Source organism: Pangasianodon hypophthalmus, chromosome 27, assembly GCF_027358585.1.
Source record: "Pangasianodon hypophthalmus isolate fPanHyp1 chromosome 27, fPanHyp1.pri, whole genome shotgun sequence".
Classification (NCBI taxonomy): domain Eukaryota; kingdom Metazoa; phylum Chordata; class Actinopteri; order Siluriformes; family Pangasiidae; genus Pangasianodon; species Pangasianodon hypophthalmus.
This window is the reverse complement of record NC_069736.1, coordinates 13768560-13783137: the sequence shown is the minus strand read 5'-3', so window position 1 is coordinate 13783137 and position 14578 is coordinate 13768560. Positions and strand designations below refer to the sequence as shown.

The window sequence follows — 14578 nt, the reverse complement described above, 5'->3', positions numbered from 1 at the left end:
GTTAAGCTGAGACTTCCTGTCAGCTCAAACCTGACTACTGATGCTCCTCTGACCTCTCTCATCAACAAGGTGTTTCCACCCGCAAAACATTTTTTTTTCCCCGCACCATGACTCCATCTTGTATGTGAAATTCCCAGTTTCTGAAATAATCAAACCAGCCCTTCTGGCACCAACAATCATGCTAAGGTCAAAGTCACGAAGACCTAATGTTTTAGTTGAACATTAAGTGAAGTTCTTGACCTCTATCTGCATGATGTTATGCACTGCACTGCTGCCACGTGATTGGCTGATTGGCTGATTGAGCAGGCGTACAGGTGTTCCTGTGAGTAATGAAGTGGCTGGTGAGTGTAAATTGCAGCTACACCACATTCACAAAGATATTTATCAAGTGTAATGTCTTAGTAGATACAGCAAAGTGGCTTTTAATTAGCACAAGTGAACAAATTGTGGAAAAGATCATGCAGCATAAACTAATCCAGCTGCATCATGGAAAGAAAGATGGATCTTTGCGTCTGATTCTCATCCTTCCTGTGAGGATGAAGGATAGAAAAGAAATGTCCAATAGAGGGCAGTAGCACCCTTTCCCATTTTAAATACTTACTCTGTCTCGTGCTGATTGAATGTACAAACATCTCAGAATTACCAACAGTTAATGACTCTTATTATTCTGTATGCTGTGGCTGCAATAATTAATTATCACTGCTGTTGAGGACAGGAACGGGAAAGTCATTTTGACATGTTGCACCTAAAATTTGCAGTGACAATTTATCATTTGGGCATGTAGTAAACCAGTTAAATTTAGAAACTAATATAATGAGAGGTCAGTGTCATTGGCTGGGTCCCAAAATCATACACTACAGTACTAGATAAGCAGATGTGCTGCATTGATTCTCAAGGGGAAGGTTGTGTGCAAACAGATAACACGCTATTTGAAACAAGACTGTAGTCATGCACTTATTAGATACTGTTGTTGGATATTTTATCAGGATAACACACTTGGGTGCACTTCCTAAGTACACAATTAATGCAGAAAGCAGCTTGGTGATAATGGCAAAGGAAAAACTCCCTGAGAGGACATGAGGAAGGAACCCACCCTCTTCTGTAGAACTTGTAATAGTGTGATAATCAATCATTGTTGAATCAGTGTGTTGAAAGAGTGTTTAGTGAGAGTCCTGGGACGTGCACAGGACAGACTTTATGATTACCTCAGCAGTTCTCAGGTACAAATCAAGTATCCAGGTGCGATTATGAGTTGACGCAAAGCTGAGAAATGGGAATAAACTGGTTCTGTGAAGGGAAGATCTTTAGGGCATCCATGGAGGAGCTGTAGAAGGTGAGTCCCAGGTGCACAAGTAGAGCATCATGATGAAGCAGCTACAGCAGGTGTGTTCAAGATACTGCACCAGTACTCATAATACGCATTGCCTCTTATAATAAAGCCTCACATTTGACACAAGTATTGGTGTTTTGAGACACTATTTAGTGCGCTAGGATGCGGTTTGGAGTGTGGCCATTGAAAACATCTCGAGGCAACGCCCACCGGCAGCTGACGCGCGTAAACCGGCGCGCACACGCACGCACGCACGCACACGCACGCACGCGCGACTGGAGAGGCGCTGCTCCGTAACCATTCACTACTGTGTGTGTGTGTCAGCTAGGCAGTTTGCAGAGCTCTGGACAAGACTGATTTGGTTTCGGCTCGTATTTGTGTTTTGTGTACCAGCTTGTGATTGACAATGCATGCGTCCTGCTGGAATACCGCGTCCTAGAAGTAGCGCGTGTTGGGATTTTACTCCACTGACGTTTGCCGAAACTTCGTGGCGCGCGCCTTGCTCATCCGCGTCCTCTTTCATTTCTTGTACCGGATTAAAGGCTTTTCACTTCACCGCGCACTTCACATGGTATACTGGTTCCCAGAGCAGGGTATGCTCGTTTCCACGTACAGCGCGCGCACTCCAGATGCATGTACTGCTTGACCGGGACAGGAAAGAAGCCGCGGTTGGCACCGGCACCATGTTCAGCTGTGTGGGCTGCTTCTGGCTGCTGCTGTCCGCCGCGCTCGTTGCGCTCTGCAGCTTCAGCTTCATCTCTCCAGCCTGGATCGTGAAGGAGCAGCAGCACGGGAGGAGCGGCCACTCGGTCAGTTTCGGCCTGCTCTGGCACTGCTCCGAGTCTCTGGACCACATGTACACATGCTACGCGTTTGGCGGCATTGGGAGGTTTGCCGAGATTCCCTCCAGCTCCTGGCAGGTAATGATGGCACTACTACTTCTACTACTTGTACCACTGCTGCTGCTACTACTACTACTAATACTTGTACAACAACAACAACTACTACTACTACTAATAATAATAATAATGTTAATAATAATAATACTTGTACACAACTACTACCACTACTTCTACTACTACTTGTACCACTGTTGCTACTACTACTACTACTAATACTTGTACAACAACAACTACTTCTACTACTACTAATAATAATAATATTAATAATAATAATAATTCTTCTACACAACTATTACCACTACTTCAAATAATAATAATATTAATAATAATAATAATACTTGTACACAACTACTACCACTACTTCTACTACTACTACTTGTACCACTGCTGCTACTACTACAAATACTTGTACAACTGCTACTACTACTACTACTACTAATAATAATAATATTAATAATAATAATAATACCTGTACACAACTACTACCACTACTTCTACTACTACTTGTACCACTGCTGCTACTACTACAAATACTTGTACAACTGCTACTACTACTACTACTAATAATAATAATTAATAATAATAATACTTGTACAACAACTACTACCACTACTTCTACTACTACTTGTACCACTGCTACTACTACTACTAATACTTGTACAACTGTTGCTACTACTACTACTACTACTAATAATAATAATAATACTTGTACACAACTACTACCACTACTTCTACTACTACTACTAATTGTACTACTACTTGTACCACTTCTTTTATTACTGCTAAAACTTGTACATGCTGCTACTACTACTACTACTACTAATACTAATACTAATAATAATACATATACAACAACTACGACCACTACTTCTACTACTACTTGTACCACTGCTGCTACTACTACTAATTGTACTACTACTTGTACATACTGCTACTACTAATACTTGTACAACTACTACTACTACTACTACTATTAATACTCGTACCACTGCTACTACTACTTCTACTACTACTACTACTTCTACTACTACTACTACTACTACAACTAATAATAATAATGCTTGTACAACTGCTTCTACCACTACTACTCCTAATACTAGCAGAACTGCTACTACTACTACTACTTGTACAACTGCTGCTACTTGTACAACTACTACTAATAATAATAACATATTATAACATCATATATCATATTATAACACATAACATCAATAATAATAATAATAATACGAAAAATCAAAAAACACATTTAGTGCTTGGAACCCTAATAGCAATTATTAAAAATTACAAATGGCCAAAAAAAGGTACTTTCACAATACCTGATATGTATTCAATTCATTTCTATTTCTAAAGAAATTGTGGACATAGATTTAAATCTCTAATGACCCAACAAAAGGTGACAGTAAGATGACCTGTGAGAGGACCTGTGAGAAAAGAACTCCTCCTCTTCTGGGTGACACCCGACAGTGAGAATATAAATCATTACAGTATACACGTGTAGAAGAGTAAAATGGGACAGTACCAAGTGTGTTCAGAATGAACAGGTTGTGGATAAAGAGTCCTGGGATGAGCACAGGACAGTGTTTATGAATACAGCAGCAGCTCTTACATAATGTACAAGTCTAGAGTATCCGGGTGAGATTATATTCTGAAGCAAGGCTGAAACTTGAGCAGAAACTGTTTTTAGGACCTATTTAGAGGAACAGAAGGTGAATCGGAAATGCAGTAAGGTCCGAGAAGAATTAGAAAAGAAAAGGGAAGAAAAAATAGAAATAGCTCCTTATCCATGAATCACATCAAATATATAATTTGAGTTTTCACTTTTGTAATATAGTGTTTTGATTGCTTTTTACTGAAATTACTGATTTCCCAGAACATTTCTGTGTCATATATCCTGAACAAAAGCAGCTTATCATTAATCACTTGTATAAAACTTGTATAAAATCAGACGGAGAGATGATGAATGAGAATGAATGATGAATCAGGTTGCCGCAACACAAGTGACTAAAGTTGAAACCAAGCCTCCAAACACTACTCATTGTACATCATCGCTAGTCACTGAGATGGTACCCTCAAGGGTAGATCTTTTGTACCTTTTACATATCTTTCACCAGGGAAAGTGTGTGTTTTGTGCCTTTTAAACTCATCTAAGATATATAATTCTACCCTAAGGAGCACTCTTGCACTTGAAATCAGTTTTAACGGTGCACTACATTCACTTTTCAAGGTAACGTACAATAAAGGCATAAAACAGAGTATACAGTATACACAGAATAGTGATACAGTATAGCAGAGTGTATATCTACTGAGAGTGAAGAATTACACAAAATGAAGGTATTTAACAGGGAAAAGGTGAGAGCAATACTCATTTTTGGTACAAAAAACATCCATTTTAACATTAAGTGATATTAAGAGAAGTTAATATATTATGAAATTGATATAATGTCATTATCTTATATCCAAATAGTTAATAAAGCACGCACAACAATGCTGTGACAATATAAAGTAAAAGTAAAAAGTAAATGAAAGTAAAGTGCTAAATGATGTGATAAGGCATGCTGTTATAGGAAAATAATCAATGACAGGGTCGTTTATGCAGCCAGATGCAAAGCATAGTTCGTTTACAATTTGTATTTATTCAAGAACATTCTTTCATACTTTTTATCCATTTAGAGTTACCGTTAATGTTGTGGAATGTTCATAAGACAAGTTAGGTCTTGTGATCATTTATGTAACAGCAGCTGTAAACAGTCTCTTACAGTAACTGTCTCTTAAAGCTAATAAGACGAAAAAAAAAACAACAACACAGGTTGTTATTAGTCATTAGACTTTCTTGTGGTGAAAAACTTAAAGGAACAGCTTTATCTCATTTCTGTTAGAAAGTTCTGACAATGGAGACTCCTTTCAAAAATGTTAAATAAACGTCTCATTGTGTAAAATTTCACTTTTCTTCGCTAAAAACACTTAATGATACTATAGTTACAATAACAATGATAATGTATTAGTAAGAGGTCATGAACTGTCAGAGCTGCTGTTATAGAAAAACCTTCTGATCAATCTGAATGAAGAATTTAACAGCATTGTGGTATAACAATAATTATTTTTAAAAAAAACAGTATGAATATAGGCTAATATGAGAAGATATAAAATAATCTGGCAAACATTTCGGCTTGGAAGTGGCTTGGAGATCAAGCATGTGGTGCGACGTGGGGTGCCAATGAATATTCATTAAAGTATTATGGTAATACTTTTACCACTTGTGTGAAACTTCTGCAATACATACTTAATATGCTAATATCTTGTTGGCAGATGGAGAAAATATTTAAATAATATATAGAAATGTCATATTCGGTGCCACAACCATAAAGAGATTTGTGATTAACCCTCTTCTAACACACTGAATTCAGCTCAGAACTGAATCAGGTGTGTGAAAGGAGGAAAAATGATAAACTCTGCACTGCTGTAGTACGACAGGACTGGAGTCGAAACCGCCGATACATTATAACCTGAGATGTGTAATGTCCTGAGACAGATAATTAGTTGCAAGTACTGGTCCTGTCTATCATTTGGGAATAGTTACCATGATACATACTAAAAAAAACAAAAAAAAAGAAAACCTAGTGTCACAGTGCAACTGGATAGATTTGGCAGTTTTGGTCATTAGAGTGAACATCTCATTTTTCCATGAATGTGAGGAGGTTGGCGTTTTTGTTGGTGTTAGAAATGATTTTTTTGTTAGTCTTAGTGGTTTGTTGAGGAAACACACTGATTTTGTGTGGAAAGTGTGAAGGTTGTGTGGGTTGCTTGTGTTTGGAGTTGAGTTTGTGGAAGAAAGTGGGTGTGTGGGAATTGTGTGGGAATCGTTTCAGCTCCTCCTGGACTTTCGTCCAGCTTCTTACTTGGCCGTGAGGACAAGTCTATTCACCACACCAATGCAACAGGTGAAGATGGTTTTAGTGGTGGAGATTGAGACAGAGATCATATTACACTAATTGAGAATTGACTATAGGCTTTTATTTCCTAGTTTTTCAATCTCGTAATGGTAGAGCACCATCATACATCTCTGAACGCCTGATAAACTGTTCCAAGTTGTGTCTTAAGATCATCCAGTGTTAGCCTTGTCCACAATCCACATATAAAAACCAAAAAAAAAAAAGAGTGGTGCTCTTTTGTTTTTATGAACACACTTCCAATAAACATTTGCCTGGCTCCATCTATTGTGATTGTGATCTACTGATTTAAAAAAAAAAACTGCTTCCAACTAGCTTTTTGTCACGAATTCCCCTCTCAGCGTGCGGTGTGTTTCCCAGCGCAAAGAATGGCACTCTTGTTTGTTTGGTTATGAGTTCATGTCATGTGCTTTTGTTTATGTTTTAGCCATGTGCCTTTGTTTTGGTTTCAGTCCTGTATTAAGCTTGTTCTCCAAATGTGTGCACCTGTTCCGTGTTAGGCCCTTAATTAGTTTGTGCATTTATACCCTGCTGTTTCTTTGTTTCAGTGTTTGTCTGCATGTTTTCTGCTTTGATCCATGCTACGGACATTGATAATGATTTTCGGATTGCACGTAATGAATACCATTCCATTGAGTTTACGCACACCTGCCTATAGTGGCACATTACCTTTACATTACTTTTATATGAGTTTAATTCTTGTACTTTTATTCAATTCTTTACACACTTTCATTATACATTTTAATATTTCATAGTGTTATTTTCTCCTTTCTATCACTGCAGTTTTTGTTTCTTTAAATCTATCTTTATAAGCTGCTATTCTTCTTCTTCTTCTTCTTATTATTATTATTGGGAGACAAAAGATGGTGGTTATTCTGCTCTGTTACTCTTAGCACCGTCTCCAGTTGACTGGTGTATGAAATACGGGTATCATTTTATTGCTTTGTCTGCTCTTAAGTTACTCTCTCTGTGACTTTATAACAACAACGAGGCGACCCAGTGGTTTGATTTGCCACAAAGCTGAAAGAGGGATGAGAGCTACTATATTTATACTATACTTCCTCAGTATCACAGACAGTTGTGGTTGCAGGAATGAAGCCAGCAGCCTGGTGGAACATATTTTGATGCTGATTACTTTGTTTACAGGCTATGAGGGTAGATTTTTTTGTTGTTGTAATGCTGCAGGATATTCAGACTCCTGCACAAGTTTAAATTCCTCTGTGCTGGTGTTTTGGGGGTTTGATGAATTCTATTTTGGGTCAAAAATTATTGAAAAGAAATATTGAAAGCGAATTCAATATTCACTACCAAACTACCAAACACATCTTTAATGTAGTTAATGGCCTCTTTTTTTTTTTTTTTTTTTTTGGTATTCTGCATCCCCTATGGAAGCCCTCAACCTCACCTTTTGGTAATAATGTGAAATGTGTTAGGATATTTTTTGCACCATATCATAATTTTGAAGCAAACATTTCAACAAAAATGTCAAATTCACTTTAATACACTCTGAAAGTTGCTACAATACTGCAGATACGAACTTTTCAAACATTTAAATGCAGCTCACATCTCTTTACTTGTTGTAGGCTGATGACATCTTTAGGAGTGAACACATATTTTTGGCACTAAGGAGGTGTTTCAAATGGGAAAACCTCATGGCTTTGTATGCATTGTTCAAGCTCATTCATTAATATAGAGTTTTAAATAGCATTTCAGTCAATGGCTGATGTTAGGGTCGTATTTTAATCACAATGATCACAATTTCACAGCGATCAGTTAAGTAAGGAGTAAAAACCCTTGGAGGTGTTCTGTTATAGGGTGAAAACACTGCAAAGGCAATTTCTTTAGGCACAACAAGCAAGACTTATAATATCCAGTTGCCTAGTGCCTCATAATACACATTAGTAGTTTAGTTTTTCATCTGTTTTAGTTAGTGGAGCTGTGAAAAGAGGTTGTTTAGAGGTCAGGGTTTTTGCAGTTCAAACTGTATATAATAGCGTTTAAAAGATGAGCTCATTTACTGTGACTAAGGAACATTAATATAGGTTTGTACCGTTTATGTGAAATAAAAGGCTGTTTTTCTTTCATTTAAAATGATGAAGTGCAGTATAACTAATGTGTTTCCTAACAACTGTGATAAATAATTGCCTCTGAATGATTTGCGCATTAATGATCTAGATATATATCTGGTTTTCAACCGCGTAGAGCCGCTTTGTGATTTTATAGCGCTATACAAATAAAATTAAATTGAATTCAGTATTGAGCAAAGCAGTCATGATTATTTTTTAGCCTTATTGTGCAGCCCTAGATTCGGTCTAGATCTACGTAGGTATCAATTTTAGCCTCAATCTCTGACCAAATTCTTATTTATTATCAGACTTTCTTATTTGTCCCAATGTCCCACATTTGTTTCCTTTGTCCCAAAGCCCTAGAAAATACCAATAAGAAAGTCTGATAATAAATAAGATATAACAAGCAGATAGAACATAATGGTGCTAGTTTGCAACATCTGTGAAGTGTCTAGGGGTTAAACCTGAAGCCTACATTAGCATCCATGGCCCTCTAAAATGGTCGTTAAATTCGTCAAGACTGAGAAATTTTGTTTATGTACAGAATGTTGCTGTAGCTTGTGTCTAGTGTATACAATACAAAATCTATAGTTAATAATAGTTAATCAATTAGTATTAAAACTAATAAGTATAGTAAGTAATAAGTAAGTAATAAGTAATTAATACTAACTAGGTTTTTTACTTTTTCCTTTGACTTCATGTGTGCTTACAGTACTAACAATTAAGCACTTTAATAGATGGAATAAATAAACACATAAACTACACCTTTCATGATTCCACTGGCCGTCTGCTTTTCAGCATCCTCGTCTACAAGTCTGAGTTATTTTACACAGCTGTCAATACTTAAATGGAAAAAGCCTATTTAAGTCTCTGCCTCGGAAAGCAGCTTCGTTCTTGCCCCCTCCGTGGCATAAAAGCACTTTCTCCACTCAGAAAGCACTAGTAACCTCAGGAGTTATGACTTATGCATGAAGGCAAAAAAAAAGGAAATTAACATTTGAAAGACGATATTAATAAATTGCAGCACCATTCTTTTTGATTTGGTGGCATTTTTTCAAGACTGGATGAAGTGACGCTTGATGCTTCGGTCTTGCTCGACTCTAAGGAAAAGGACGAATTGGGTCGGAGAAATCATTCTGATATCCAGTGATATTTTCACATGCATAGCTGAGTGTGCTTGGCAGTTAGTGCTGGGATGCTAGTACATTACTTATTAATGTGCTTTGTTAGCATGTAGGAGTGAGTGCAACGTCTTCAATCTGTTTGATACGGTTTTATTACTGAATCTAAAAGTTGAATTTCACATAAGGTGCCATTGTTGTGAATTGATATCTAATAACGGAGATGCAAGATGAGACTAGTCCTTTTGTGTATAAGCCTAAAACATTTTGTTCACTGGTTTGGTTTAAACACTTCTTAAGGCTTTGCACTAGTTCTAGGTCACAAGACTGTCAGTCCTGTACCAGCAGGAGATAAAAATGTTGTCTGGATGCTATTATCATGCCTTTGTGTTCACTAGTACATATTTCTCTATAGCACCAGACACTGTCCTTATGGAAGACCCTCCCAAAACTAAAAAAAAATGCATAAATGAATGAAATGAGATGAAAATTCGTGATGGAGATTTGACTTTTGCACAGATGTTGCTTCCCTTTGGTCTATGCAATGCCCCCTACCACCTACTCCACTAGAAGCCATTAATAAAGGTGAGGGGGTCATTAATTTTTCATCAGGCTTGCTTTACGGCCTTCTGACACGACTCATTGGTGTGCAGATTATTCCAGTGATGCTCCTGCCTCCCTGCATCGCATACACACACACACACACACACACACACACACACTTTCTGTTCCACAGTAATACTAGAGCATTGTGTCTTTGTGAAGATGACGGATGATCTGGACAGATTTCATATGTTGAGACTCAGGTGGCATAAGCTCACTTATAATAGTTCAGCAGACCCTCTGCAGGGGTTTTAGACAGGCAGGAAGTGGGCAGATGTGGCCAAAAACAAGCTTAGTGGACCAACTAAGATGGATTGGGATAGACAGGATTGGATATTGGTGACCATTTTATATTCTCATGTGGTCTTTCTTAGCTCAAGTGAAGTTTCAGAGTCAACTGAACTGTTTGAACACCAAAGGGACCATAGGTGACATTCGAGTTTGGAATTTGCCATAGACTAGCATCTGGTCAAACTTGAAACCTCTGAGCCAGATGTGCATGAAGCCTAAAATCAGACTTCCTAAGCGCAAAGTATTTACTAAACAAATATTCATCATTTGTGGCATATACACATAAACAAGCTTTTAGGATTTTATAATATACTATTGCATGAATAGTAGAGTAGGATAGTTTGATAAATCGAAGCCAATATACCAAAAGTTTGGAGGTGAGAGTTTTGACCATAATTCCCACCATTTGACTGGGAAAAAACATTCGCACAACATACTAATGGAAATTATGAGCAGGAATATTTCAGACATTTCTCCAACAAATGTAGAAGTGAGCCAACTAATTACATAAACATGCCATGAGTCCTTGAAAATAAAGCCTTAAAATTAGTTTATATTTAAGTTTACAAGGAATTACAACATATAAATTGCAGATTTGTTATATCTAAGATCAGGAAGAGATTTAACATGAATACGTCAATATGTTAATGCTAGGTAATGTTAGATAAAAACAGAAAGGGTGACATGGTGGTGTTGCCTCACAGCTCCAGGGTCCCCAGTTTGATTTAACTTAAGTTACTGTCTGTGGGGGATTTAGGATAATAATAATGAGCTAAATTGCCCCTAGGTGTGAATGAGTATGGAATATATACATTGTAATTGATAAATCTACTTTAACTCTCTTCCCTTAACTGTTGCAAGTGTGCAATGTTATGTAGAAGATACACATTTTCACAAGGGTATGCTGAAAACATTATTGGAATGCAGGGTTGGTTTCCTGCCTAAATGTGGTCCACTTGGCTGTTAAATCTAAGGTACTGATTTTTTTTTTTTGTCAGAACACATATTTGTAATGTTTGCCTCGTGTTCTGAAAAGTGCTTCTCACATTCCGGTAGCTCTCAATAAAGTATCAACTCGGAGGAAAAACTCTTAGTCTCTGTGGATCTGTAAATGAAAAAAAAACAAAAAACAAAAAGGACAAAGAAGCATCTTCATTTATTCTTCATCTTCATATTCACTTGTCAATCATGTTGACTGTTATGTTTTGGGAGAACACAGAAGGAGGGGTCATATTTGTTTAAATTTTAAGCTTCAGGTAATTTCTACCAAAACTGCTTACTGTACCTATAATCCCCATTCCTTGGTAAGATTTTAAAACAATACTTTGAGTGGTTTTAAAATTAAATTTTATGTGAACAGTCACCGGCTCAGGACACTACTCCTTCCTGCCAGCAAATAGTGTAATTTCCAGAATATTAGAGTAACTTCTAACTACCACTTACTGGTTTTATTGCATATAAGGAATCCATGACTAGTCGCTCATTGCGAAGTCTTGCCATTTCCCAGGTTTGAGCCTTCCCCAAGTTCTGAGCCTTGATATAGCTGACTGCATTGATGTGTATTGAATCCTTGCTGTTTATTGGTTTATTGGACAATAAACAAAAGGCATTGTTCAAAACAAAATCAGTACTAGTAAACAAGGTCAAGGGTTAATGTGACAATGTTTACGAATGCTGATTGTGTTTTGACCAATGCCTGTCTTATCGTTTGGAGTTTTGGATCACTCAGATCTTTGCAAATGGATTCTCACTTTGCCTCGGAGTCTAATATGTTACTAATAAAGATATATTAGCATTATTAAAATCAGATCTGCCAACTAGTGTCCGTTAAGGTCCACTCTTTATTAACCATGTTAACATTTGTGGTTGAAGTATTTAATTAAAGCTGCTATTGCAAGAAGTATACAAATGTAGGAAAGGTTATATTTACCCAGTAGCCATAGATTTATCATATTTCATGTATCGCTTTGAAGCAGTTCCCACAGTAATCAGTAATTTGAGAGAATTTAGTCTAGTAGACATTATAGTTGTATTATAATCACTTTGGCCATTGTCCTGGTTTCCTACTGGGTATCAATGGTCTACTTTAGATTGTCTGAACTACTATAAAATTACTGAGTTCTTTATAGTGTATATAATTACACAACAATATGGTGACCCCAAAGCATGCTGGGTAGCACTCAGGCACATCCATCTGGTAATAAATGTGTATCCTTGTGTTCCCCTGTGAATATGATTGGGCCAGAAACCAAATTGTTTGTGATTGCGCCTGCTTATTGTGGCTGCCTAAGTCCTCGTCTATTGTTCATCTTTTAGCGAAAATGGCAGATTCACAATACAGGGTGGGGCGTGGTGTAGAGTGGAAATCATTCAAGTACAATATGTTCCCTAAGAACATGCATGCCTACGTGTGGTGCCAAGACAAATTTATTGCATTTTGAACATATTATTGCATTTTTATACTGAGGTTGAAGAGACTCAAGGACATTTCAAATTAGAGACTAAATTACATGTAAAATATTTGACACTCACTGTGTGTATTGTGTATGTGACAGGAAGTGGAAAAAGAAATAAGAATTTCTGGCTCATTCTGCACTCTGGAATTTCTCTTTCTTACTTCTTATGTCTCCCTTCTTCTTTCTTCCTTCTTTTTCTGAGGACTTTGTCTCTATGGGATGCTTGGATGTATGTGGTATCTCAAGGAGGCAGCTGTCACTTCCTCTATCTAAGCCTTTTAGGGGTTTTGCTTATGGAACCAGGCTATAATTTGTCCTCTCTCTCCTTCAAGCTCTCTTATTGTCTGAAGACATTATATAGGTCATCAGGTTGAGCAGTACACAATGCTTGGACCCCTTTTGCACTCACACATGCAGTGAATAGGACTGCAGATCGAAGTCACTCACGGCACAAAGCTTTTTTTTTTTTATTATTTTTTTTTACTCAAGGTAGATTTATAGCCTTTGAGTTGGAGATCTGCAGACTCTCTCTCTCTCTCTCCATACAATTTCATTTCCTTCAGTAATGTGTGCTGAATGGGATATATGTGCCTGATAGGCTAATGGAAAACCTCCACTGTTAACGGGTGATGGAGGGTGGGTGGTGCGCAGCGTGGTTCAGCCGTTTACCCTGGGGATGGGGATTACTCAGAGCGAGAGAGGGCTATATGAAGGAAACAAAGTCTGACCTGATTCTTGTAGTCAGATCTTTTTTGTATGGATGGAGACCATGAAGTAGTACACAAACTAGGCAGAGTAATAACTACGATGTGAGCGTAATCACGGCTTAAAGTGGAATTTGGAAAGTGGTGGAACTGCAGGAGGTTGCAGTTTTTAAGTTAGGTCTCATGCCAGTGATCAGTGAGTTAACTTGCATTAACGTTAACATAGAGTTATCCTACGCAAATTACATTTTGGCTGTCCACACGCAAGCTAACATTAACCAAGTCAATTGAGACATATCAATTGAGATAACATGGAGGGAAAATTAAACATTGCAATAGAATACTGTTTCTGTTCATTTGCCAGGTTTCAATTAATTCACCTAGCTAGCAGTTTTCATGTGTTTAGAATTGAGTATGTGTTTTTACGAGATCAGATTACACTAGCTAGCTAGCTAACTACAGCTAGCTAGCTAACCTCATCACCAAGCCAACAAGCTAGCTGCAGGGACTTAATGGAAGGTATGATCAGCCCATATATCACTACAAGTTTGTTTAGGTTAACGTGAACAGCTTACTCACTAGCACCAAGTGATTTTGAGCATTTCTCAGTGTTTACACTAATGGATCTGTTAAAGGTGAAACAAGACTGGCTTGAACTTTTTTGTTCAAAAATGATTGGACCTTGATATTTCTGTGATGCCGTGACTGAGAGTTTGTTTCCTGCTGTCCATCATGCTGCAGGTACAAACAGAAAACTCTAATTTTTACCCTCATCAAGTTACTAATGGTGCCAGAATGCGCCTCCGGATCATTCCAGCCTACTTGAACGAAATTAACACGGACGTCTGCCGGGGGTGAAAACAAAACGAACATAAGGAGCAGAAAAGGAAACTGCAGAGACGAGTTCAGCAGACGGACGCGTCCAAAACTTCAATTACAGAGTGCACCAGCAGAATGAATGCTTAAGCAAGAAGGATAAGACCTAATATTTTATAGAACATTTTTTGACAGCTCGCCTTGTGGGAAATCAGGTCACAATGGCCTCCACCAAGAGATGCCGCCTCCGTAGGCAGCCTTCTAAGGCAGGCTTTCCCACTGGCATTCGCAAGCAGCGGGTTCTTAATTGAAAAGCGGGATTAGGAATGCAGATAGCGG

General features: G+C 37.7%; 1 protein-coding gene across 1 annotated transcript in view; it reads left to right on the top strand.

Annotated features, from left to right (window-relative positions):
• Nucleotides 1-834: 834 nt before the first annotated feature.
• The window catches only part of LOC113531016 (LHFPL tetraspan subfamily member 7 protein), a 121627-nt gene continuing 107883 nt past the window's right edge, over nucleotides 835-14578 (top strand). Inside the window, exon 1 of the mRNA XM_026921466.3 lies at nucleotides 835-2250. Coding sequence (XP_026777267.1) covers nucleotides 1741-2250 — 510 coding nt within the window. The 5' untranslated portion in view covers nucleotides 835-1740. The remainder of the gene's footprint in view (nucleotides 2251-14578) is intronic.